Source organism: Dipodomys merriami, unplaced genomic scaffold (genome assembly GCF_024711535.1).
Source record: "Dipodomys merriami isolate MVZ:Mamm:240054 unplaced genomic scaffold, mDipMer1.0.p SCAF_213, whole genome shotgun sequence".
Taxonomy (NCBI): Eukaryota; Metazoa; Chordata; class Mammalia; order Rodentia; family Heteromyidae; genus Dipodomys; species Dipodomys merriami.
In genome coordinates, this window is record NW_027203527.1 from 1,884,513 (window position 1) to 1,912,217 (window position 27,705).

A 27,705-nucleotide genomic window follows, 5' to 3' on the forward strand; every position below is an offset into this window, starting at 1 on the left:
ACCCTGCTCCCCGCCAACCCAGACATACCGCAGACACCTGGTCAATATCAAAGGATGGAAGGAGTGAGGAGAAAACGAATTGGGTTAGTCTGGCCGGGTGCCACTCCCGGCCTGTGGGACAGGCCTTGAGAGGCTGCAGGAGACTCCGTAGCTCTTGTGCTTTTCAAAGTTGCTACATCCACGTGGGCACGTGGGCTGGGAAGGCCATCCCCCTCCCCGCTCTGATCAGATACTGCTCAGTTGAGTAAGTGGGTTGGACCTTCTTTGCTGGGATTATTCGGCCGACCTGAGTGGGGCCGGAGACCGCACCCACAGGCCCGCCACCCTCTGGGGGGTGAAGAGGAAGCCTATCCCTGGCATCCAGGCACTGATGGGAAGGCAACTTGGTGTCCTATTTACTGGGCAAAGGCTCCACCTTTCCACGCCGCTGCTAGTACTCGGCCGGGCTGCGTAGGACACCCCGGGTCTTCCCCAGGAGAGCCGCGCGCCTACCGACGCGACGCGGCTGGCGATTGCAGCCGGGCCGAGCTTCGCGGAGCCGGGCGCTGCGGGACAGCCCAAAGTCGCGGATGTGAGTCGGCCTGGTCACCGCGCTCGGGGGCGACTTAGGACAAGTCTCTTAGCTGTCCCCACCTCGGATTGTGGTCAGTGTGTGCTGCGGGTGGGAACCGAACTTGGCTGTGGCTCGGACAGGGGCAACGAGCCGAGCGCCGGACCCGGCGATCGCCCGCTGGAGCGAGCCGCGGGACTCGGGTCTCCAGCTCGGCGCGGCGCAGGGACCCCGGAGCGCAGGGCCGGCAGCGCCCTCGGCGGGAGCGCGGCGGCGCCCCTCCTTTCCCCCGCACGTCACGGGGGCCCTCGGCGCTCCCCACCCCGGGGCCGAAGGACAGCGACTCCCAGGCAGGGCGCATTAGCCGAGGCGGCGACGGAGGAAGACGCAGACGCGAGTGGGTCATCGCCCAGGGGCCGGGAACCCGGAGCGCAGCCCGCGCCCCCCCCCTGGGTGGCCTCCGCAGACGCGGGGATCCCGCGCTTGGGGCTTTCCCGCTCCCTTTCGTAAGTCCACTTGGCCATCAGGGAACGCCGGCGTGTCCCCGCCACCCCGACCCGACCCCGTCCTCCTCGCGACTTTCACTTTCCCCGGGGAAAACTCGGGCACCAAGTCCCCGGGCGGTAGGCGTGGGGACCCCAGGGCACCGCGGGGCGTTAAGTCTGGACGGAGCCCCGTCTTGGCTCGGCGTCCGGAGCCAGCGAGTCCCACGGAGGCGGTCAGGGCACGGGGGAGGGGACGGAGGGGGGGGTAAGGTCGGCAGTCGAGGGACGGGGCGGGGGGGAGGCAGCCCTGGCGTGCGCCCCGCAGAAGCTGCAACTTTGAGGCCGGCGCGGCAGCCACCGGCGCGGGCGAGACGCTGCAAAGTTCCCGGCCGGCGCTGGAAAGGGCGGGCGGGCGCCCCAGGGCACCCGGCGCGTCCCGGGAGACGCGGGGCGGAGCGGGGCCGCGGGCGCGGGTGACCCCCGCTTCCCGGGTGGGTGGGTACGCGCTGCGCTCCTGCACGCGCGCTTTGCGGGAAGCTGGCGTCCCCCGGTTTCGGCCCTTCGCCGCCGTGGGCCACACACATGGGACCACTGGGCTTCGGGAGAGGGACGCGGGGCGAGCGCGGGGCAGGGGTGCAGGGAGCTCCCCGGGAAGCTTCGCTCGAGCCGTGGGGGGCGGGGGAGCATACTCCCGTAGTTCTTTGGGGATCAAGCTGCGGGCCACGTGTCCCAGGCCGCACCTCTGCAGGGACGAGCTTTGCGCTTTTTAAGGTCAGGCGTCGCTGCGGCAGAGCCGGCCGGAACCGTCCCCTGCGAAGTGGCGGCGCGGACCCGGGAGGCCCCGGGGACCTGAGTCACAGAACCATCTGGACTCCTGAGTCCCATTAAGGTCTTTACCTGGGCAAAGGTGCGAGTGGGTGGGTGCTGTTTATAAAGGTCGACAAGAGTCCTTTGCTAGGTAGGTGAAGAGGGGCCAGCCGTCCTTAGGCGCATACACCCACCCCCAACTCCACCTATCTTATCTTTGCAAATGAAGAGCAATAAACTAGATGATTGAAGGAGATGGGGGTAAGGTTCGTTCCTTTAAGTCTCTCATCTGGTTTGTTAGACATACAAATCACTCTTTTTGATCTTACATACATAAAACATGCCCTTATTATTAAGCCATCTGTCAACCTATAACACCTAGGGACTAACAGTGGGTTTTGGCGGCTTTGGCTAATCGTGTCTTGAAGAAGTGAAGTCTTCATAAGTGAATTATTGCAGGGAGCTGTTCCTACGCCGCACTGTCAGGAGCCAATTCTGCGAGAGAATTAAGATGTCAATTAAGATGTTGAATTCTCTTTTACAAGTGTTAGGAGAGAAATTGTAGCCAAAGAACAGAGCTGCATGGCACCCAATTTTTCCCAGGAAGGAGACTACAAGGAGACTTTCTTTGGGAGTTATGGAGAACAGGGAAGAGAGGGAAGGTTTGTGCTCTTTGGAGGAGGACGATATTTATGATCATTTGCTAAATAACACACCTGCACAAAGGTAGGCAGAGAAGACATAACTAGGCAATAATCAAGAGTTGGCACCACATGAATTAACTTCAATACTCTCCAAACAGATTTGGAAAGACCATTAGTCATTGGGGGGTGGGGTAGGTGGGGACTACAGGTAGAGGCTGTATAAGACAGTGTTGTAGTACCTTTTCTGTAAGGAGCCTTTAGTGTTGGGAGAATGACCAGTGACCTGGGCTTTTTCTGGCACCACATACTGCAATAGAAACTGAATCATCTGGAATGGATTTTCCCGCCTTAGGCAGGAAGACACACTAAGATAATGCAATTGACAAACACAAGGTGGAAGAGTTAATTCTCCCTTACTGTAAACCAGGCTGTAGCTTATCTTTGTGGGTTGAAAGTAGGGCCTTGTAGGGGAGATGAAAAGATGAGTAAGATTGGGGAAGTAGGGGAGTATTCCAAACACAAGGAAGACTGTCTCCTCAGACCAGAGCAGAGAGCATTGAATGGAAATATCCAGGATAGTCTAAGAGGACAGAGAAGAAGAATACCAGACTAAAGCCAGTGGGGCCTAGAACCAGATGACCAGTCAGGTGCAGTGATATGTTCTTGAGGCATGTGTCTTTTGTGCCCAATAATTCAAGATCAGCCTGGGCAACATACTGAGAACCCATCTCAAATGAACAAGCAGAAACATAAGCTGCTACATGGGAATGGATTTGAGGAGCTGCTACAGTAGGTAAGGTGGAGTCTTAAGGGCGGAGAGACAGCTGGTAACAGTAATGACTTGGAATTAGTGTGAAAAGTTCAGGTGATTCTTCATCCCAGTAGCCAGATGGGGCAGGCCATGGCTGACTCTCCAAAGCTTGCCACCATCTATATATCAGAGGTGGTGTTTGAAGCCTGGTGTGGACAAGTGATATGGGACAGGCTAGATAGACGAGGAGATGGGGACATTATATATTATATTAGACAAGTATTAAAAGTATCAGATTAAGCCAGGTGCCTGTGGCTCATGCTGGTAATCTTAGCTACTCAGGAGGCTGAGCTGAAGATCTCAATTCAAAGCCAGCCCAGGCAGCAAAGTCGATCCATGAGACTCTTTTTTTTTTTTAATTGTGAAAATACCATACAGAGGGGTTACAATTACATGGGCAAGATAGTGAGTACATTTCTTATCAAGCATTGTTGCCTCCTCCTTTGTTTCCCCTTACCATGCCTTCCCCTCTCCACCCCACCCCCCACCCCCATGAGACTCTTATTTCCAGTTAACCACCAAAAGAAGCCAGAAGTGGAGCTGTGGATCAAGTGGTAGATTGCTAGCCCAGAGCACAAAAGTTCAGGGATAGCACCCATGCCCTGTTCAAGCTCCAGGACAAACACACACACACACACACACACACACACACACACACACACACACACACACACACACAAAGCAAAAGGGCTGACCTGTATTTGTATTTATAAACTGCTTTATTAAATGGCACCTCCTCAAATGTAATTTTTTTAAAGCAGTTAGCTCCTTCTAACCACCTCCTTTTATTTGTCAAATTACTAGAAGATGGGGATTTGAAAGGGCTGTCTGTCCCTGCCTTCTTCCTTGGAATAGTGAAAAGCTGCAAAGCTCCTTAAGGAATGAAAAGAACAGAATAAAAGTCTCATCTGGCAAAAGGAAGTCCTGAAGATTTCTGAGTTCTGCGTGGGCCTCACCCATTTTAGACACCTATAACCTTTGTCTAAGGATTAGGTGTTGCTAGACAACCTCACCTTGGATATTCTCCCAGCTCAGGAAGTCTAAAGACCACGAATCTGGTAGCCTGCTACTCTTTCCCATATGGTGAAATGCTTCTTTTTTTCATCTCTCCCTACTTTATCCTATTATACTAAAATAAATTCTTGCTAAAACTCTCCCTTTGTGACACTTGCCTTATTATGAGATCTCTTGAAATGCTTTTAATGAGTGCATCTCAAGAACCTGTGCTTGTGCATGGAAATGAAAGCTGAGAGAAGCCCTCTTCCATCACCCAGGGGTAGATCTAAGAGCCGTGGTAGCAAAGGTCCCAGAATCGCTCCAGAGTGCACAGCCAGATGCAAGATGCTTAAATGGGAAAAGGATGGAGCAAGTTGGAAGAAGTTGAACTACAGGATAGCTTGAAGCACCTCTTCCTGTTGGATATCAGATTAAAAAAAAACAATTTGTGATGACGTTTTGATATCAAATTTCATATACTACAAACTGTCAACGTCTTAAGAGAAACAATATCTTGAAGCATGTTTGATGGTACAACTGGAAATTTTCTTCTCAAGATCATACAAATTTAATGCTTAGGGGAAACAAGAGATGGTGACCCAGTGATCACCATCACCAAGAGAACTGCAGCATGTGGGAAGTGGCACTGTGACTCAAGCGGTAGAGTGCTCGCCTTGAGCTGAAGAGCTGAGGGACAGCGCCCAGGCCCAGAGTTCAAGCCCCATGACCAACAACAACAACAAAAAGTTATATGCAAGAACTGCAGCATGTGCAGGGGCAAGGTTGGGTAAGACTGGGATGTCCTGGTCCTTGACTCTTATCCCACCTTACCTCACATGCTGGCCTTTCTGTTTCCAGGTCTCTGATATGGCACTACATGTAAAGAGGTACAGGCTGTGTATACCTTCTCTCAGGCTGTTGTAAGTGTTGTATGTGTACATCTTCACACACAATATGTGGTATACAGCAAATGGCACTAAGCCTCGGTGCTGCTGGCTTTGTTTTGATGATATCATTTACATGACATCATCATTTTCAGAAGAATCTGAGGCCTAGAGCATTGTGAGACTAGTAGCAAGTTAAGACTAGGATCCCTTTTGCAATCTTCTGCTTAGTATGTCAACAAGTGCCAGTGTGTTGTGAAGCATGAGACTGATTGTAATACAAGATCCAGTCACTATTTCCTGAGTGTGGTGGAGCAAAGCAGATAACATCAGTGATGGGGCTTTCAGACTTTACCCAAGTAATTTAGAGTTGTGTGTTTGGTATTAATTTGCATTGTTTTGCATGTCATTTGATATGTATTTCCATATGCTGGTAATTTTCCTACTAGGTTTGGAAGTATAGGAGAATTGAATGCAGCTGTCTCCGTTCTAATAGGCCCTTGGGAATGGTGGGCTCAATCTGGGCTTTGGAGTAAAGGTATGGACCCACAATTTTCTCTTTTAGAAGATGGAGGAGTCAGGTATTTGGTAAAAGCAGGTCAGATCTTAGTATCTTGAACATTGTAGAAAAAAACAAAGGAAAAATAGAAGGCCAGAGGGAAGTCATATTATATATAATGCTAGAAAAATGTAGCAGAAGCAGAAACAGAAGTCTGCTTATGAAGCTGAAATGCTAAGGGTCAGAAAATGAAGGTGGAATTTCTGCTAACCATTATGAAATTTTAGAATTGGACATAGAAATATATGAGGCTTTAAAGCCAATAAATTTCCCCTAATTTAGACTTACTGGGAAACAGGCCAACACCTTAGTAAAATCTTGGGAATATAGAGTATCAAATAAAAAAGCAAAGAAATAAACTTGAATCCTGTTACTTAGAGCAGTGGTTCTCAAAACCTCATTGCTGGGTCAGTTGCAGCAGTGTCACTTGGGAACTTGTTAGAAAGGCAGATCTAGGACCACCCAGATCAGCTGAATGAGAATCTCTGGAGATGGGCCCAGCCATTTGTTTAATTGTTGGAGCCCAGTTGTTCACCTCCTAACCCCTAACCTTCCTGTTTCCCTCCAGCTTCTCCCCATGAATCTTGACTTCCATCAGTTACTGGCTGAGGGGACAGTTGAACTAAGACATGAACACATTCCTTGGGGTCTGCTCAGGTCAGAGCAGAGTAGAGGCATGCTAGGCCCTTCTCTAGTCCCCAGATCTAGGCTGATGGAAAGCTTTTGCTTTAGCTTCTGGCCTGAAGCTTTATGCGTCTCCTGACATACTAGTTTTGGTTTACTCCTTCCTTCCTTCCTTCCTTCCTTCCTTCCTGCCTGCCTGCCTGCCTGCCTGCCTGCCTGCCTTCCTCCCTTCTCTCTCTCCTTCCTTCCTTTCTTTTTTCTTTTCCTTCCTTCCTTCCTTCCTTCCTTCCTTCCTTCCTTCCTTCCTTCCTTCCTTCCTTCCTTCCTTCCTCCCTTTCTTCCTTTCATTCCATTCTTTGGCAATCTTACACCAAACAAATGGGCACTCATGCCAAATGCACAGTCAGCCCAGATACTGAACCACCCTCTACAAATGCTCCCATTCGACAACACTCACCCATCTGGTATGAGAACTGTTAATTTTTTGGGTTGAAGTGTTGTTAGTCTTTGCATTTGTCTCTGTTGAATTTCCTCTTACTAGATCCAAATGTGACAATCTGTTTGGATCCTATTTCTGTCAATCAGTGTATCAAATGAATCCCACCTTTGGGAGCCTCTACTAATTTGGCTTCTGAGGAGCAGGCCAAGGAATTAAAAACAATGTGAAACTCTTCATTAGAGGCCCTTCTCAAAACCAGGGTCTCTTTTGCAGTCCTGTGGAGCTGGCATCAGAAGAGTAAGGGTCACCAGTCATCAATCACATCAATCACATTTGAATCACTGCAATTCTTAAGTATTCATCATGAGGCTTCTCTTTATAGGCTCCTGTTCTATAACCCCATTCTAGTGTCAGTCATGGCCATGGCCACCGAGAGTGTGTGGTCAGGAACAGTGAAGAGAGTTACCTTCTCCTTAGATAGTTCATACTATTAGCTTGTGGTTTGTTGGGGGAGTAGAGTGATAACAAAGGTGAGTTTTAATTGTGTGTTTCTTTTTTTATAGTAAGGTTGAGGTAAATCCAAAAAGTTAGAAAGCAAAATTGGTGCCTTGGGATTTCTACTTTATGCTTTAGAACTCAAGTTTATGCAAGTTTATACACTTAGGCAACTACGGTTATATCTAAAACACATGTGAATTGGGCTCTGAACATGATAAAGGAGCATAATTAGATAATTGTATGTGCCAAAAACAAACTTCAAAAAGCAAGAGGCAGAATAATTTTTTTTAATTGTGAAAATGCAGAATAGTTTTATGGCAAGAATGCTTTGAGTCAATGATTGCTAGAGCATGCAAGGGCCAGGAGTCCAGCATGGCCCATTGAGATTGTCCTTATTTAGTCCCTGGCCAGCATTGAAATTCTGTATTGAAATCCCAATGAAACAAAACTTCAGAACCCCTAAAGCCATGCTGTTTCAAAATGTCTCTCCCTCTGTACTGGAGAACTCTTTCCCTTTCCATGATAAGCAAAACTACAGACGAGACCAAAAAGTACCTGATGATGACGGTATTTCCTGGAATGCTAAACAACTCTTCTTGGCAGGTGGAGCTAAGACTTCATCCTAGAGTTGAGCTTGAAAATTAAATTGACATAAGAAAGATTATCAGGAGAAAAATCCTACCTATGGATGAATCTTTTATGACCAAGGAGCCTCCTACGGAAATGAAAACCCAAAGACCAGTTAGATCTACCACTCTCAAACTGTGATGGCAAACCGTGGTAAAAGCTGGAAATGAGATAAGGGGCTTGAGCTACTTGGTGAACTGGGTGGGGGAGTGACCCGGGAGATAAGGCAGAGCTTCAGCAGGCTGTACACACAGCCCTTGCAGGCAAAACCATTCTATCTTGATGGCTTGTTCATTTCACAGGGCACTTTCATCTGTATTTACTAAACAATATGAAGGTCACCCCATGACCTTGCCTCTTTCCTACTATATTTGTGGGTAACACATTCTTTACTCCACATTCATGTTCTGTGTTTCTACCTCTCTTGTTGCTTTTCACTCTCTTGCTCTTTTCTACCTCTCATTCCTCTCTCTTCTCTTGTGATTTTCCAGGGTTTCTTTTTTTTTTTTTTTTGATCCCGTCGTGGGGCCTGAACTCTGGGCCTGAGCACTGTCCCTCAGCTCTTCAGCTCAAAGCTAGCGCTCTACCACTTGAGCCACAGCACCACTTCCGGCTTTTTTCTTTTTGCGTATGTGGTGCTGAGGAATCGAACCCAGGGCCTTAGGCATGCAAGGCAAGCGCTCTGCCACTGAGCCAACTTCCCAGCCCTTTCCAGGGTTTCTTATCTTCCCTAATCTTGTTAAGGGAAGTAGATGATGTTGTCTCTTTAAACAAGGTCTGTTTTTTGGTGGTGGTGGTGGTGGTGTTTTGTTTTTGTACTGTAGTTTGAACTCAGACTTTGTACTTGCTAGGCAAGCACTCTACCACTTGAGCCCTTGTATCCTGGATGATAAGAATTATACTTGCTTATTGTGCACAGGAATCCTTCTTGGCTGACTCTGACCTGTTCTATGAGCCTGTCGGTTCCTGGATGGATTAGACTTGTTTCCTAGGCTCTGCAAAACCCTGGCATTTCTCCTGGTAGCTATAGGATCTAAACAGCCCAGGAAAGAGCGGTGTGTCCGACTGCAACAGAGGGTAAGGATTTCTGCCAGGACCAGGAAGGACAGCGCCCAGCAAAGCTCCTGTGCCTGCCAAGTTTCCATTTTCTCTTCCCTCTGGATTCTCTGAGTAATTGCAGCATATTTGGGATATTTGTGCTGCTGCACACCCTGACATTCTACCTTTGTGGCATGAGGAGGGGCTGACCTTGTACATCTATCATCTTCCACCAGGTTGCCTTTCCAGCAACCAGCCTGCCCTCTTTTCAGCTGCCAATTTCAGACATGTGGTAGCTCAATGCCATGCAGAATGGAGCACAATTGCAAAGACTGGAACATGAAAGAGCATTACTAGGAGGATGAGGAGAGTCTAGAACTAAAGGCAGGGATGTAGAATGGAGAAGAGAGCCTAAGAAAGGAGGAAAATAACATCAGGGCAAGGAAAACACCAAATAAAAGACATTCTTAGGACTACCTATTGACTTGACTTTTTGGAAAGTTTCTCTGCAAACAAATTCAAAGTCTCTCTCTGTAACTAAAACAGCTGGCACTTGGGTTGTGCTAAGAAGCCACTGAGGGCCTCTCTTCTGTTCTCTGTGATCCTGAGGCGATGTTTCCAGTTGTATCTCTCTAACGCAGAGCCTTCCTAAGGCACAGTAGGCCTGTGTGTGTATGGAAATAGCACATTCACGTGTATGATTAGTATGCAGTAACAAATGCTTTAATGAAAGTAGTAAATTGTATACATGTTTTTTTCTCTATATAGTAGGAAAAGAATCTTTTTGTGACCTACCCACTCATAAATATGAAATAATAAAATAAGGGGTGTGGCCCAAGTGACAGAACAACACCCTAGCAGACATGAAGCCACAGGTTCAAGTCCTAGTATTTCCAAAAAGGGAAGAAATAAAATTTAATTTTTTGACCAGGAAGTGAAAGTATAGATAATAAAGAGAAAACACTAGACTTATACACCACCAAAAATATGTTGTTCCAATTGCATGCCAGGAACTTTTAATAGGCTTCAATTCCATTTCCTTGGGCTGTTCAGTCAGGGTACAGCAGAGACACTTCTACAGCATGTTCCTTACAGCACTATTTACAACAAAACCTTAAAGCTGCACGTAGGTTGTAAGACCAGAAAGACAGGTATACATCTGGTTCCCCTCCCCAGAGGAACATGGACGTCTTCAGCTTGGCTTTGCCACCAGCCTGCCCAATTGAAATCTGTGGCTGTTGCTTCTCAGACACCATCTCTGCATGCTGGGGCAGTTGCAATCCTTTGAGTACAAAGCCTTGTCCTGGTTTGTAGAATGATGCCTGGTCACTGATGCTCAACTAGTGGAAATGTCATTCATAACCTTTGTTCATCAGTGTGTTGATCTGTGCATATCCAATACATTGGCTTATCTAGTCATCCCAGTAGCCAGCTAAGGCAGACAGAGAACTGTGTCAGCCTACTGAGTGCTGGGATTACCAGTAAGCACTACCATGGCTGGCTCACCATTAGCTTTAAATTCCAAACTCGTAGGTATATACAAGAACAAAGCAGGAGGAATAAAAGGAGGGTGTGCGTGTATGGCAGAAAGAAGAGGAATGGGGTCAGGAAGAAGGGAAAGGAGTCAAGGGAACCATTGATGGCTCAGAATTCTGTGTGTTTTGAGTTGGTGTCTACATGGTACTGTCATCTTTTTCTTGGAAATTGGATCTGAAGTCCCTGTTATATAAGACGCTCTCAGGAATCCAGCACCTGGGAGAGGACATTTGGAGACCATGCAGCCTACTCCTGTCTGTGGCAAGAAGCCATAGAGAGGAGGCTTGCTATCCATTGAAAGGTGTCTAACTGAGGCCTGGTGAACAGCCTGCCCCTCTTGCCAGCATCACAGTTAATTTGGTAAATCTGGCTAGCTGTCTTCCTTCAGATGCTTACCAAAAGCCTCCATCTGCCTCCAGATATAGATAGAGGAGAAGTTCAGCATCTCTGAGGTATATTTTTGCACTTGGCTATAAACAGGATTGTACTTTTATGCATGTAGTGACTTTAATCTGGTTTAGATTTAAGTTTGCTCGTGTGTGTGTGTGTGTGTGTGTGTGTGTGTGTGTGTGTGTGTGTGTGTGTGTGTGTGTATGTGTGTGTGTGCATTACCCTTTTCTAGTGGCCATCTTTCAAAATGCAAGTTGCCTAACCAGGGAAGGGTTTATTCTTCCTCATGTAACAGAAATGCACAAAGATGTTTGCTACTGCTGGTTTAATGGCTGGAGGAGTCAGGAGCTGAGGTCTTCAACCATGTCTTGGTCTGAACTTCAAAGCTCTAAGATATCTGCTACAACCCTAGCCATTATGTTGGAGTTCTGGGCAGGAAGATAGCAGTAGGGGAAACTTATATTGAAAATCAAGCCCTTCTGAAAAACTTTCCCAGAAAGCCCATTCACTGCCACCTTCTCTACAATGGAAGTTGGGAAGGACGTCTTTGAAAGAGCACTTTTCTGCCACTGACAGTGTAGGACGTTCGAAGGCAAGTGCAGTCTACCAGCCATCTCTACAGGTCTGTTCCTGAATTTCATCTCACTGCTCTGGCTGCTCTGGGTTCTGAACCACACTGCTTGAACTTCACAACTCATTGGAAAATCTGGGGTCTAGTTCTTCTGCTTTCTAGACAAATGGTGTATAAGCTAACTTGGGCATTTAGTAAGCTAAGCAATCTCTACTTATTATAGTACCTGTTTGTTGAAACCTGCCAATTAATAGAAACCATTTTGGGATTACATCCTTGTAGAGAATGCCAGCTTCAGACCATCCTGGAAGCATTTCAACATTGAACTTTTGGGAAGATGGTCTTGAGTTTCAGGGGTTTTGTTTTTTGTTTTTTTGTGGGTCATGGGGCTTGAAGTCTGGGCCTGGGCACTGTCCCTCAGCTCTTAAGCTCAAGGCTAGCACTGTACCACTTGAGCCACAGAGCCACTTCTGGTTTTCTGGTGGTTTATTAGAGATAAGAGTTTCATGGACTTTCCTGCCCAGGCTGGCTTTGAACCACCATCCTCAGATCTCAGCCTCCTGAGGAGCTAGGATTACAGGCATGAGCCACTGGCACCGGGATGAGTTTCTTGTTTTGTATATGTTTGTTTGTTTGTTCATTTGTTTGACAAGCTCTCACTATATAGCTTAGGCTGGCCTGTTTAAAGATCCAACTGCCTCAGCCTCCCAAGTTCTGAAATTACAAGTGTGCACTATCACATCCATCCCTATCAGTTTTTTCCCCCCAGTGGAAGTTTGGGAGCATATTGAAATCTCTGTCTAAGCTCCTATCATCTCAGCAAAACCCACAAACAAATGAACAATCTCTTGTTCTGATTTAACATTGAGTATGTATCCATTCAGGAGCAGTGTGGCTTGGCTGTAAGCCATTGCTGATATCAATACCCTTGATTCACTTCTGTTTATCCTATGCTGCCCCTGCAATGTAATCCCTTAAGGACATCAGAAGCCCTACTTTAAATGTACATGTAGAAATCAGTGATCGATTCCTCTTCAGCTGGCTACAAAACTAGCGAAGATTTAATTTGGTTGAGGATAAAATATAGAGTTAGCCATAAAAATCAAAACAAATTCTTTGAGAGGTTTCAAGAGAGGAAAAAGAATCACATCTGTAGACTTTGAGTAGAGCCTACATGTAAACTGTTTTTTTAAATAGTCATACATTTTTCAATTTAATTTTTCTACTTTTGATGGGGGGAGGGGAAGAAGCCAAACTATTCTCCTCACATTTCAATTTTAGAACATGAAACACAGTATATTTTGCTTTCATCTTTTGTGCTAACCTAAGTGAGCTGGGCAGTGGAGAGGAGAGAAAGCAAGCAAGAATGAAAGCTCTGTTTGACAAAGCTTTAGTGATAAAGATCCAGTGCACTAATGATCTCATTTGTAATCCTTTTTATCTAAAATGGGAAATATTGCATGCAAGGTTTTATCAACCTAAAATTTAAAGGGCATAGGTATTTTTGGAATCCACTCTTCTGAGATTTTAAATGTTAGAGTAACTCAATATTTGTATCTCAAAGTACTATACATGAAAATTTTTCATTGGTTTCCTACATTGTTGCCTACATTTCCTACTTTCTGTTAAAGACTTCTTGACCATCCACATTGCCTGACAACTAGACACACAGACCATCAGTTTTCGGTGTTTGCCCTGTGGACCATACAAGATGAAGCCCACAACCTAATTGGTGTGACTATAAAAAAGCTGGCTGCATTCTGCACTTTTTGGCTACAATCTGTAGCCCAGATTTCCCACATGCTCAAGAGATGATCACCTGATAAATATATGCTGATTTCCCATGCAGCCTGACAGATCCCTGTGACTCTCCCAACCCTGAGAAAGAGCCAGTAGAGTTATAGCTGGGAAAATTACAGGTGGTCGGTGGTGTGGCTTTTGTGCCCAGCTTCTCATGGAGACCTTACGTCTCACAGTCTTGCAGATAAAGTGGTCCTGAACTTAAGGAAGCTGATAGCCAGCCTTTGGAGTTGCAAACAGAAAGTTATCAATGGTGTTGTGGCCTATGGGGAACTCAATGGGTAGTGTCACCTGATGTATGTAAGATCTGAGTGACAGAGCACTACAAAGTGACAAGCACTATTTGAGGGTACATTTTGTGTGTTCCTCTTGCTGCAAAATCTTCAGTATGGCATGCGAGTTACATAGTCCTTAGGGGTGACTTTACTGAACAGCGTCAATAATGAACCACTGAAGGCTTGCACCTGGAGAAGACCCTCAAACCACCCCCTGCCCCAGCAAGGATATTGAACATAGAGAAGTTAGCACCCTCTGCAACACATGTCATTACAAATGCTATTTAAGAGCTGAATGGAATGGGTTGAATGCCTTTGGGAAAAAATTCTTTGGCTATCCATCTGTCAAAAAAGTATTGAGCATACTGGAGAAAAACAATTCTCAGGACTAACTAGAGGAACTATCTTCCTGTCTCTCAAAATTGGAGATAAGTATGTGACTGTATAACAGACTCCAGGAGAAATGCTGAAATTTCAGTAACAACTTTCTTTAACAAAAGTGTTGTCAAATAGTGAAAAGCAAATAATAATTAAAATGTCAGAATGACAGGAATAATGGATGTGCTGTTCTAGAAAAATAAAACTAGCAACATATTGATTCTCAATTTTTCCAGGAAACCTTTTTTCCTGTTTCTCTGTCTCTCTCTCTGTCTCTCTCTCTCTCTCTGTCTCTCTCTCTCTGTCTCTGTCTCTGTCTCTCTCTGTCTCTCTGTCTTTCTCTGTACTATTACTGGGGGTTGAACTCAGGGCCTGGGCACTGACCTTTTGCTTTTTTTTTTTTTTTTTTTTTTGTCGGTCATGGGGCTTGAACTCTAGGCCTAGGCACTGTCCTTCAGCTCTTCAGCTCAAGGCGAGTGCTCTACTGCTTGAGCCACAGCGCCACTTCCAGTTTTCTAGTGGATTATTGGAGATAAGAGTCTCACGGACTTTCCTGCCCAGACTGGCTTTGAACCGCGATCCTCAGATCTCAGCCTTCTGAGTAGCTAGGATTACAGGCGTGAGCCACCAGTGCCCGGCATCCCTTTAGCTTTTTAACTTGAGGCTGGCGCACTACCACTTGCTCAGCCTGCCTTCCACCCACTCTTCCCCCCTACAATCCACCCACTCTTCCCCTGTTCTGTCTCATTAGTGACTGCGGACTCCTAAAAGTTCCTGTGCTGTCAGTCTCTTCCTTGGCTGATTCTGAGTGTAGTCCACTTTTCTCAGGACCTAGATCTGCTCAGACTCTCACCTTTTAGGAAAGATATCTTTACTTCAGATCCTCTCACACATCTCTCTCCTCTCACTCCTTGTTTTCTTCTGAGAACTTGACACAGGCAGCAGTCACTTTGTTCTTATCTACTCTCTGTCTCCAGACAGGAATATACAGTTCTTAAAGGCATCCATGCCCTGTAGTTGCTTAATGACATAAAGTCAGAAGACTTGAGTTCTAGTCTGGATTCTATCATCTCAGACTCCTTACGTGACCCCAGCAAGTCATTCCTCTTGAGCAAGTCTTTAGGTCCTATGTGTTGAGTAGGATACTGGTTTTTCTATCCCATAACGGTATTGTGAAGGTCCTATGACAAAATGAATGCAAAAATAAACCCAAACAACTTTAGTATGTGTCAGGTTCTAGGACTTCTACAAGAAGGTTTCCAGCTGGCTGCTAATGGTGCCTATAATCCTAGCTGAGATTTGAGAATTATATTGATAGCCAACCCAGGCAGAAAAGTCTTTGAGACTCTTATCTCCAAATAACCACCAAAAAGCCAGAAGCAGAGCAATAAATAAGACTTCTGATTTCATTCTAAGTGAGGTGAACTCCCAGTGAAGGCTTTTACATGTAGGGAGTGGTACTAGGGATGGGCAGGGATCTGCTTTATATGTTTAAAGTCCATTTCAGCTACAATACAAAGAAAACTAGAAGAAAACAAGGGAATCCCAGATAGGGAGTGATTTCATATCCAGGCAAGAGTTGATGCTGATCTGAATTAGAAGGATTCCCACAGACTGGGACCAAGCAGCTAGATACTTAGGATCCTTAGCCAAGGGGATTCTGCTACTGAGATTGGAGAAGTGGTCTTGAGTTATGCTTAATAGTAAAGGCTCTGAAACTGGACCATAATTGGAAATCCTAGCTCATCAGTATACTCACTATATCACATGAGATAGTCAGTTTCTCAGTCTGAAAAGTGGGGATAATGATCGCATCTACCTGGTAGATTTATCAAACAGAATAAGATAATGCAAACAGTAATCAAGCAACAAAGATTTTTAAGAAGGGTTGGTCCAGAGACTGGCAACAGGAAGTCTTTTGTTGACCTTTACCAGAGCTGTGTGAGTCTAGTCTAGTCTAGTCTACCAGAGCTGTCTAGTCCTTTGATGGATAGCAGTTAGGTGAACTCATATGACTTCAATGTGTCCTCCCAAAATTCATATGATGAAACATAGTTGCCAATGTGATAAGCCTTTAGGAGATGATGAAGGTACAAGGGAATAGTCATCATGAATGGAGTTAGTGACTGTCTAAAGAGCTCTGAGGGAGATATTCACTACTTCTATTCTTTTGCCCTTCTACATCCACCCTGTGAGGACACAGCAAGAAAGTGCCATCTTGGAAGCATACAACAAGACCTCACCAAGCATTCAGCTGTACATTGATCTCCAAAGAACCAGTCTCGGTATTTTTTGTTATTACAGCAGGAACAGACTAAGACACATGCAGTAAGAGAAATATGTTCCCAGCATCCCAGGAATGGTGGGTTAAATGGTGAGTGGGCACATTTAGAAAAGGAGCAATATAGACTCGAATCACTTTTGCCACTTCAAGCTTTTGCTTCTAGGCTTCTTTGTGAGTTTTAGGCTTATTAATTAAGCACTGGTGGAGAAGTTCTAGAAGTTTTTGTCCTGCTCAAAAGCATGTTTACTTGCTAGAAAATGTTTACTCTCTCACAACTTACAGACTCAGTTTAGAGTAGGGCTGGTTCACAATACATGTGAACTAAAAGAAACATATCAACACTTGTATTGTGTGGCTGAAGTTAAAGACAAGCCAATCAAAGGGGGTGGGGGAGATGTATTTATTAAAAGCAGAGGGGAAATGCTGTCCACAGAATATCGAGGCCAAGTTATGGATAACTGCAAGCTTTTTTTTTCTTCTAAGACTTCTGACTTGCTGATTTTTTAAAAATGAAAATGTTTGCTTTTGTAAGTAGAGAATGGAAACATTTTTTTCTTTTCATTATGGAGCTTGAACTCTTACTACTGAAGGGCCACTTGATTCCCTTGGCAGTGTATTACTGACCCAATGTAGCAGATCTTGTGTTTGACACAGTTGCTATGTTTACTCAGTGGCAGTGTAATCAGTACGCGTTGCCTTTGCAATCTTCATTCCAGAACAACCAGAATGTAAGGTCACCATGAAGCATATCTTTCTACTCCTTTGTACAACTCTTGGGGTTCTATGGGGGTGTTGAAAAAAATGCATCTGGACTGAGTCATCCTCCCACCTGATGGTCTTAATCCAAAACAGACTCCAGTTTCGTAAGCAAGTCATCAAGGGAGAACCAGTGTCCTCAAGGAACCAAGTTGCTGCAGCAAAAAAGACCTCTATTGCCACAGAATCAGGATTATTGGGTGTGTATTGTCCTTTTTTTTTAAGTGAGTCTATTTTTATATTACATACTTAAGGGTTGATTCTTCACTGTAAGACTTTAGAAAGAAAATATTTCCAAGTCACTCATCTTTTCACAGTCTATTTTTCAAACTTGACATAGTAAAACAAAACTTTAAGGTAGTCCACTGAGGAACTATTCTCCACCTACAAAGTGATTTCACCCAGAAGGTTTTCTAAAAGAATGAGGCATTCTCAAGATAGCTTGAACTGTATCACAGATAGCGATGAGAAGGAATGAATCAGTAAGTCCCTGGTTTTAGGATATGAGCCAAACTTCACTGGTGGCAGAACCCCCAAGGATGGATCGTCTTGCTTTTCTTTAATGGATCCCCTTGGCCAAAGATCAACTAACTCTTCCTCAGCTCTTTGACTGGTCCCAGCATCAGCTTATGGGGAAAATGTGACTCATCCCCCAGTTTCCTTCCCGGCTAGCACTCCATGTATATTTTCTCTCCTCGTCTGCACGGGAGGTTTCAAGGCTACAACACAGGGCATTCTCTTCTGCTCTGCTTTAGCATGATAAGATAAGAGAGTGAGGAAATAGTCGAGGGCTGAGCTATTATGGAAAATATGGAGAATTTTTTCTTTGTATTGCAAGAGACAGGTTTGCATAGAGAGCCAGATGCGTTTCTAGAACAAGATTTTGAGTTCCTATTCTAACTAACGCACTTTACAAACCTGGAAAAAATATGTTAAGTGAAAAAAGTCAGGCCTGGAGAGGCAAAGGCTGCATGTTTTCCTTTATATGTGGAAGCTTGAATTGGCTGATAGACTTATAGAATTAGCTTATAGTAAGTACTCTGGGTGGTATACAAGTGAAGTATATACAAGTGTGTTAATTGAAATGTGGTAGGTTCAAAGGAGAACTCAAATAGTGTAATTCCTCAGAAAGGCAAAGTCAGAGTTCAACAAAATAAACACCAGGAAATGGATACTCGAAAGGGATGAGGTGGGATCAAGGGAAGAGAGGTAGACCAATGAAGTGAAAAAGAGTGGGAGAGCACAGTCAAGTATTCAACCTATATCCTGCAAAATATGATGGTGTGGGTTGGGAGGGATGGGTGAGGGATGGGCGAGGGATGGGTGAGGAGGATAGAGGGGTGATAATTGAGATACATTGTATTCATAAACTCCTTTGTTAAATGGCAACTTCTTTATACAATTTCTTAAAGATTTTTTTTTAGAAAGCACTTTCCACATCACTGATGTATGGAAGGGATTGAGTTATAGCATATAAAACACGTACAATAGTGCCTAGAATAACTATTGAGCAAGACTACATTAATAATAATGATAGGAAATAATCAAGAGCATAAGATGGAGGCAGTCAGCCACTGATTCCAAAATACTGGATTTATGTTGACACTTTGGGGGAAGAAAAGAGGTAACTGAAGAATGAGAGGTATGGCTTAGCAATAAAGCACTTGTACAATGCCCTGGATTGGATCTCCAGCACTGCCAAGCAAATAAAGACAATAAACCATAGGGTTGGGCAGGATTTGTAAATTCTGAGTAGCAGTAGTAGAGTGATTTGAGGAGATCATGGGACATAAGGAAACGGAGGGAAAGGAAGGCACAGATAGCATTTTGCCTGTGTTACTTCATCTAACTACCATAGTTATTTACCCTTGAGGTCACAGAGATGTAGAGAAGTTAAGGGACCCATCTATAGTCCAAGTACTACTAGGCCATCTCAGAGGTCTGGCTGAATCTGGGCAGGAAGGACCATGTATGGCCTCCTTTAATGCTTAACACCTGAGAAGGTTTTCAGTAGATTTGTCTTTCTATAGAACATTGCCACCTCCTGCTTTAATCAGAACAGTAATGGGGACAGTCACTTTCTTAGCATTATTTGCATAGGGTAATCTAAACAGCAAAAGTAGCAAGTCCTGTGTAGTGTACTAGAAAAGCTCCAAGACTGGATTCAGGCAAGTTGGGCACAGAGAAACAAAAAAGCCTCATGGATGTGCTTCCAAGGCTTAAGCTGGGCGCCAGTGGCTCATCCTGTAACCGTAGATACTCAAGAGGCTGAGATCTAAGGATTATAGTTTGAAGCTAGCCTGAGCAGGAAAGTCCATGAGACTCTTATCTCCAATAAACTACCAAAAAGCCAGAAATGGAGCTGTGGCTCAAAGGGGTATAGTGCTAGCCTTGAGCAAATAAAGCTCAGGGATAGCACCCAGACCCTGAGTTCAAGCCTCAGGCCCAGAACCAAAAGGAAGGAAAGCAAGAAGAACAAAAGAAGGAAGGAAGGAAGGAAGGAAGGAAGGAAGGAAGGAAGGAAGGAAGGAAGGAAGGAAGGCAGAAAGAAAGGAAGAAAGGAAGGAAGGAGGGAGGAAGGAAGGAAGGAAGGAAGGAAGGAAGGAAGGAAGGATGGATGGATGGATTAGACTTTCTAATCCTCATTTTGGAGCAAGAAAGTAGGGAGAGGGCAGCTAGATTGGTTATAGTCACTTCACAGTGCTCCTCCAGAGACTTAATTCCAGGTGTGTGGTGTCCTGAAGTCCAACCACTTTCTTCTCTTTCCCCAGTGCCACACAACTTTCCATAGCTTGTGTGAGCAACTGGAAAGAACTGCAATGTACAGTACTTGATCCCTAAACTAAATCATACCCCAGACTCCTGCCTCCCTTATTTTTTGTCTTTCCCTGGAAAAGGAGCATTCTACTTTCAAGTTGCTAAATTAGGAAGAGATTGTTGGAAAGCTGCTGATGGCTGTGGCCATTTGGCCTTGGATGGGGTTCCTGGCACTCAGCTGTACATCACTGTGCAGAGATGTGTGGGTGGAGGAGAGCAATCCCTGGAGAGCTCAGGAAGAAGAGTGCTTCGGCGGAAATGCTTCGTGCAACATCCTTACTGGGTTTTACTAAGGAACGGCCTCCCACTGAGTTATTGCCGACTTTATTTCACCTGAACTCTGGCCACCAAACTTTGCACTACTTTCTTTTTCAGTTCTATCATCACTATCACTAGGAAACTTGTATCCATGTGGCTCTAAACTCCACAAGACAATTTGTTTGGTTTGGTTTGGTTTGGTCTGCACAGGTGGAAGGGAAAAATCCCCTTCTCCCTTGGAAAATTGCTAATGTTGAAAACATTCTCCCTGCTAGCAAAACACGTGTCTGCTTCCTGCCCGAGTCTCCAACAGAGACGGAACCAGTGGAGGTAGCCAGGTGGCATTGCTAGCTGGTTTCCATGTAACCAGCTTGAGGTGCCGCCAGACTCCCTGCAGAGTCCCCTGGGACAGCTCAGGAGGGTGCCATGCCAAGGCCCTTCTGAAGGAAAGCTAAACTGAGACTGGGAACTCCCAGACCTCCCACCATGGTGGCCTTCGGGATTAGGGCCCGGGCTATTGTGCTGACTTCCCCAGACTGTTGGGAAAAGTCCAATCATCCCTTTTAAGATTTGACAGAAACTCATTCACACCACAGAACACAGCATTTTCATGTCTTATTTCTGATGAGAGGAAAGGAAGGCTTTCAGTTGAAGGAATTTGTGGCCAGGGATAAGCAGGTGAAGGGATTTGGATCTGGCCCAGGGTCCCTGAAGGACCACTTCTTTCAAAAGACATCAAAGCCTTACCCCAGGCCAGTTGAACATTCCTTCTTGAAGTTGCCTAGGGAGGAAGAAAAGAGGTTCTGAAAGCCATGTGCCTGAGCTGTCCCAGTTGAAACTCATTCTAGTCTCTGCCCCAAAAAGCTAAAGCAATTCAGAAGCAGTTCTGGATGGAAGACTTCTAACAGCTCCTCACTCCCTTCCTCCCTTCCTCTGTTCCTCCCTTCCCCAGGCTCCTTGCAACCTTCCCAGTCTGGGCAGGCAGCCCTGGCCTCCTGCCCAGCTCAGACTCAGCAGGTCTCAGACTGAACTCCATCTAAGCAGGATCTGGAGGCTGAATCCTGTTAGATGTTCCTTTTGGCCCCAGTTGAGTCATTTGTGTCTCTGATACCTTTGGATACATCTACTTCTTTAGATCTCTGCTCAACTCAGAGCAGTTGCTCCTCAAATACACTAAAGCAGAAATGCAGCCTATATAAAACACGTAAACAATCTTTCCTTTAGATCTATGGGTTCCTCAGTAAATCAGGGGTCAAAAGTATTTAGAAAAGAAAAAATTCTAGGAAGTTTTTAAAAGCAAAACTTGCATTTACCATGCACCAAGCGCTGTGCTAAATCTACATGCATAAGTGATGTGTAGGCATTATGTGTTAGAAGTATCAAGAGATGACTCGAAGTATACAGATAGATTATGCATAAATTATATGCAGATGCTGAGCTGCCTGATCTAAAGGACTATCTATGAATTTTGGTATCATGAAGGTTCTGGAACCAATCCCTCACAACAACAAGGAGAAACTTTTTTACTTTAGGAGTTGATCTTCCATTTCATCTGGTAACTAACATCCTTCACAATTTTGGTGTAGTTATCACAAAATAGCAAAAAAAAATTACCAACTCTTATATTTCAATTTCCTTATTTCTGGGTCTTTTTTATGAGCAAGAACCTTGCTTTATTTATCTTTGAGCCCAATATTCTACTGGGCAGTTCATAGGCATCCAATAACTTTTGGAGAAACTTTTTTTTTGTCAGTCCTGAGCCTAAGTGCTGTCCTGCAGCTCAAGGCTAGCACCCTACCACTTGAGCCTAGCACCACTTCTGGCTTTTTTCTGCTTATGTTGTGCTGAGGAATCGAACCCAGGGTCTGGTGCATTCAAGGCAAGCACTCTACTACTGAGCCAACTTCTCAGCCTGATTTTTTTTCTTAATATCCCTTCATAAATTAACTAATACTTACTATTCCTTTCTCTTGTTGCAGAATGAAGACATTCAAATGTTGCTTTAAGTACACACTACAGCAGAAAGTTTTCATCTTGTTTTTAACCCTATGGCTGTTCTCTCTACTAAAGCTTCTAAATGTGGGAAGACTCTTGTTTCCTCAAAGAGGCATATACTTGGTTGAGTACTCCCTAAGTACCTCACCTTTTGTAAGAAACAGATATAGCCACATTAAGGATGAGGTCAAGTATGAAGTGAACTGTTCAGGGATCTATGAACAGGAGCCGCTAGAAATTGGTAAGAGTCTGGAAATAAGAAGACTAGATATCATCGACTTGGAGGATGATGATGTTGTGGCAATGACCAGCAATTGTGACCTTTATCAGAGCCTAAGAAGGTACCATCAAAAGCTCGTTTCAAGGGAGGAAAAGAATTTCCCAATAGCCTATTCTTTAGTTGTCCATAAAGATGCAATTATGGTTGAGAGGCTCATTCATGCGATATACAACCAACACAATATTTATTGTATCCATTATGACCTCAAGTCTCCTGATACCTTCAAAGTTGCCATGAATAACTTAGCTAAGTGCTTCTCCAATATTTTCATTGCTTCCAAATTAGAGGCTGTGGAATATGCCCACATTTCCAGACTCCAAGCTGATTTGAATTGCTTATCAGACCTTCTTAAGTCTTCAGTTCAATGGAAATATGTCATCAACCTGTGCGGACAAGACTTCCCCCTGAAATCAAATTTTGAATTAGTGTCGGAGTTAAAGAAACTCAATGGAGCAAATATGTTAGAGACGGTGAAACCCCCTAGCAGTAAAGTGGAGAGATTCACTTATCACCATGAGCTCAGAAGTGTGCCTTATGAATACATAAAGCTACCAATAAGGACAAACATCTCCAAGGAAGCACCGCCCCATGACATCGAGATATTTGTTGGCAGTGCCTATTTTGTTTTAAGTCATGCATTTGTTAAGTATATTTTAAACAACTCCCTCGTTGAAGACTTTTTTGCCTGGTCTAAAGATACATACTCTCCTGATGAGCACTTCTGGGCTACTTTAATGCGGGTGCCAGGGATACCTGGCGGGATTTCCAGGTCTGCCCAGGATGTGTCGGACCTACAAAGTAAGACGCGCCTTGTCAAATGGAATTATTATGAAGGCTTCTTCTACCCCAGTTGTACTGGTTCTCACCTTCGAAGCGTGTGTATTTATGGAGCTGCGGAGCTGAGGTGGCTTATGAAAGATGGGCATTGGTTTGCTAATAAGTTTGATTCCAAGGTGGACCCCATCTTGATTAAATGTTTGGCAGAAAAGCTTGAAGAACAACAGAGAGAATGGATAACTTTGTCCTCATAAAAGTTACTTATGGATGAAAATCCCATGATGGCATCATTGTGAGAGAATCATATTGGATATGAGAATGTCTAATATAGTGAGTTAACATGCAGCGGAACGCCTTGCTGTGCCAACACCACTTGAACTTAATCTCAGTGTTTGAAAGTTGTCTAAAATCCCATCAACGAAGGAGAGTCATCCAGATTTTGATGACATGAGCCTGTAGTTCACTGGGTTTGTATGTGTGTGTGTGTATGTGTGTGTGTGCACGTACACACACACATACACACACACACACACACACACACACACACACCAGTACTGCAGCGTAAACTCAGGGCCTGGGAGCTGTCCCTTAGCTTTTTTGCTAAAGGCTGGCCTTCTACCACTTGATCCATGGCTCCATTTCTGGCTTCTTGCTGGTCAACTGGAGATAAAACTCTCATGAGTTTCTACGTAGGCTGGAATTGAACCACATAATCTTCCGATCTCAACCTCTTCAGTATCTAGGATTGCAGGCATGTGCCACCAGCACCCTGCTGAGATTTCTTTTTTTTAATGTATGTGTTAGCTTGCAATCTCACTAAGCTAAATCAGAGATCCTAACATCCAATCAATCATCACATATTTATTGAGCTCCTAACTGTGTATCACTTTTTTTAGACAGTCTGAAGAAATAAATTCAATTTGTAATGAGTTGCCCAAAGCCCTCAGGAAGCAATGGCCTACCTTGGTCAGGTGGCAACCTTAATATCTTCGTTTTCCACATAACAGCTAGGATTCCACTGAAGAAGCCTTTGAAATATGTGGTAATCATACAAACCCCTCTCCCCAATGTGGGAACAGGGTGTAAGTAACGTAAGCACTCCCCTGTCTTTTAGTTCAGGTCTCTAGATGTTTCTGAACCATTGAATATTGGGAAGAGAGATTCCACTACCTCAGAGAAGCCCAAAGAATTGTCCCAATTGCCTGCTTGACAAAGCATAATTTACTCTTGGTGCCTTGTTTGTTCAGTGTAGGGCTGAGGGACTTCATGTGGCATTTGTCATGTGTGGATGGTCCGGGAAGGAGGTACAGATGGACAGGCAGGTGAGTTGGGACAGGTAATGCCTGAAGAGTAAAGGAGTCTATTCAGCTTTTTTGTGTATTGCACAATGCTGTAATGAATGGTATCCTTTGTAATTCCATTGATTTTTGTCTTTCCTTTTGCTGAGCTAGGTTCTTACTATGTGGTACAAGCTGGCCTCCTAAGTGCTGGAATTGACATACACCACCATACCTGATTTTCAACTGCTTCTTTAAATCATATTTCCTGCTGGAAAATACGCACTGATTAGTACCTTGAAGTGTCATGAATCAGAACCTTAAGTCTACACCTTCCCTTTCATAGGTTGTTATTGTAAGTCAGGTTTTTAAAAACATTAGATCATTTCCTATAGAACAGGATAATTTTATTTTAAGTAACCATCAAGTCACTAAATTTTCTTGGAAAAGTTGTGTGAAATATGACAGCTTTCTAAGTTAATTATTATGGTCACCTAATTTTTTTCTGACCTATGTCAAGCTGGATTGCAAATGTAACATGATAAAAGTTCTTCTCATCTTAGCACCAAAGAGAAAAAAATATGAATGTTCCTAAAGATATAGGAAGCATATTTATGGATAATATGTACCAAAACCCACACCCAAGAGAACTACTATATACACACATGTATAATACACATATACACACATGTACAGACACCACAGTAGCTATATTCTTGAAGACAATCTGCAACAATCTGAAGACAGTCTTGAAGACAATCTGTCCCTTAGGAAATTGCAGAACTCCCAAGTAAAAATTCCTTAAGTTTTGATGTCAGGTTCAGTGACTACTGAAAGATGTAGTGATCAACGCCAAAAATATAACCATTTGGAAAGTTGAAGTATTTAAATATATTTTACATTTTTTTGCTCTTCACGTGAAATGCACTTTGCTTGTTTAAAAGCTCACAGTACCAAAGCCGGGCGCTGGTTGCTCATGCCTGTACAGAGATCTGAGGATCACGGTTCAAAGCAATCCCGGGCAGGAAAGTCCATGAGCTCTTATCTCCAATAAGCCACTCAGAAAACCAAAAGTGGCGCTTCGGCTCAAGTGATAGAGCACTAGCCTTGAGCTGAAGAGCTGAGGGTCAGTGCCCAGGCCCAGAGTTCAAGCCCCATGACCGACAAAAAAAAAAAAAGTTCATAGTACCACTGCCAAGTGGCACTACTGTTTCTCCCGTTCTTTTTTTTAATGCATTTTTCTGTTTTCTTAACTCTCTCCTAATTATCCTTTAAAAAACAAAACCAAAACCAAAAACTATTACCAAGCATGTTCAGAGGGCCATTACAAGTTCATTAGTGTGAGGCCATGGAGAAACCAAGTCACGTTGGTCTCCAGGAGCCTCAGTTCTGTCAGCAGTGAGCACTTGCTTGGCTCTCTGGCTTTCTTCACTTAGCATGGGAGTGGTTGGAAAATGGGGCCATATCTTGCAACATCAGACAGTAATAATAGTAGAAGGCAAACATGGGTCCACCCCCATTGTGAGACTGCATTTACCTTTTCTGAAAAACCTTTGAAATAGGAAACGAGGACATAAATGCAGGGGAACTTCTGTGGCCAGAGCCAGAGCTAAGCAAAGCCCACTCATCACTGTGTTGGTTCTTTGGAAGCCAGTAAGCATTAGCAAGGTGACGGGTGGGCTTAGATTTGAAATGAGGATCGAAATATTTTTCCTACCATCCAGAATTAAATACAATTAAATCCAGAATCAAAATACACAAAGGCGTGTTGGGTGTGTGTGTGTGTGTGTGTGTGTGTGTGTGTGTGTGTGTGTGTGTGTGTGTGTGTGTGTGTGTGTGTGTGTGTGTGTGTGTGTGTGTGTGTGTGTGTGTGTGTGTGTGTGTGTGTGTGTGTGTGTGTGTGTGTGTGTGTACACTGGAGCTTGGGCACTGTCCCTTAGCTTTTCACTCAAGGCTGGCATTCTACCACTTGAGCCACATCTCCACTTCTGGCTTTTTACGAGTTAATGGAAGATGAGTTTCATGGAGTTTTCCTGCCAAGGCTGGCTTCAAATCTTGATCTTCAGATCTCAGCCTCCTGAATAGCTAGGATTACAGGCCTGAGCCATCAGTCCCTGGCTTGAAATCTTGTTCTTATACTTTGTGTCATGAAAAGAGATGTAAATACTGACATATAAATATTAACCTCCCAATTCTGTATTTTGCCTCCTGGTGAGAAAAGATTATATGCCCTCTCCCTTGGGAAGTTTCCCAAGTTGCTCATGACTTCAATGCCACATTCAAGTGGATGGTGAAGAGGTGGCAGTGCCTTCTTTTCCCCATGGACACATTTCTCTGGACTTGGCCTCCAGCCTTTCAGGGAGCTTGTCCGATCACACTCTTGCCTTGGGAATCCTGCAGAATCCCTGTCTGCCTTCAAACCTGATTCTTCCCTGACTTGCTCCTTATCTGAGAATGTTCTGCAATCTTGTGTTTTACCATTATTCTTTGTATAATATTTATTGAATGTAGAACTCTTAACTTACTTAGAAATGAAACCAGGACTTTGGAGTTTGCTTTATATGGGTGTTCAAGAATAATAAAAAGAGCTACTGGGATGTATCTATATTATGTAAGAATCTATTATAATACTCTATGTATTTAAAGACAAGCATTGCTGCTATATTGAATGTTTTGTTTATTTGAAATAATATATATTTCCATTTGAAGATTTTTTCTTGCCTTCTATAATGTGAAGTTTATGTTATACATATATATGTGTATGTATATGCATATATAGAGAGACACAGTCCATGGGAAATTACAATGACAGTCTGAGAATGTGAAGTGAATGTGTCATATCTGCTTTTGTTTTTGTTAATGAAATGAGAACCTTCAAATATTTTTAAGTATTTAGATCTCCTCTCACTGTTACCATATTAGTAATAAATTTCCCATTATATGTTTTAAATTGATTCATGTTTCTTTTTTTTTGTCGGTCGAGGGGGCTTGAACTCTGGGCCTGGGCGCTGTCCCTCAGCTCTTCAGCTCAACACTAGTGCTCTTCCACTTGAGTCACAGTGCCACTTCCAACCTTTTCCGCTTAATTGGTGCTAAGGAATCGAACCCAGGGCCGCATGCATGTGAAGGCAAGCACTCTACCACTGAGCCACCTTCCAGCTCTGTTTCATTTCTTTTCATTTTGCTCTTAGTAGGTGTCAGTTCTCTGCTATTGTAAGATAAAGTATGATCCTAAAACCAGTTTACAAGATTTCCTCTTTCTAGTTGTACTGGTCCCCAATAAAAGTGCTTTAAGCTTGTGACACTTGCCTAACATTTGAAAAGCAGAATTAGTTTCATTTTCATGTAA

The 27,705-nt window shown here is 44.2% G+C and overlaps 1 protein-coding gene across 2 annotated transcripts; it reads left to right on the forward strand.

The window, feature by feature from the left end:
• Positions 1 to 252: 252 nt before the first annotated feature.
• On the forward strand, positions 253 to 27,283 carry LOC138834392 (beta-1,3-galactosyl-O-glycosyl-glycoprotein beta-1,6-N-acetylglucosaminyltransferase 4-like). 2 transcript variants are annotated; one of them, XM_070033027.1, is made up of 3 exons: positions 15,790 to 16,286; positions 17,049 to 17,152; positions 22,007 to 27,283. In XM_070033027.1, exon 3 carries the CDS (start codon positions 22,008 to 22,010, stop codon positions 23,331 to 23,333), a length of 1,326 nt encoding a protein of 441 aa, XP_069889128.1. In that variant the 5' UTR covers positions 15,790 to 16,286; positions 17,049 to 17,152; position 22,007; the 3' UTR covers positions 23,334 to 27,283. The 2 variants fall into 2 exon arrangements, with proteins under 2 accessions (XP_069889127.1, XP_069889128.1); XM_070033026.1 differs by lacking the exons at positions 15,790 to 16,286; positions 17,049 to 17,152 and adding an exon at positions 253 to 1,056.
• Positions 27,284 to 27,705: the final 422 nt, after the last annotated feature.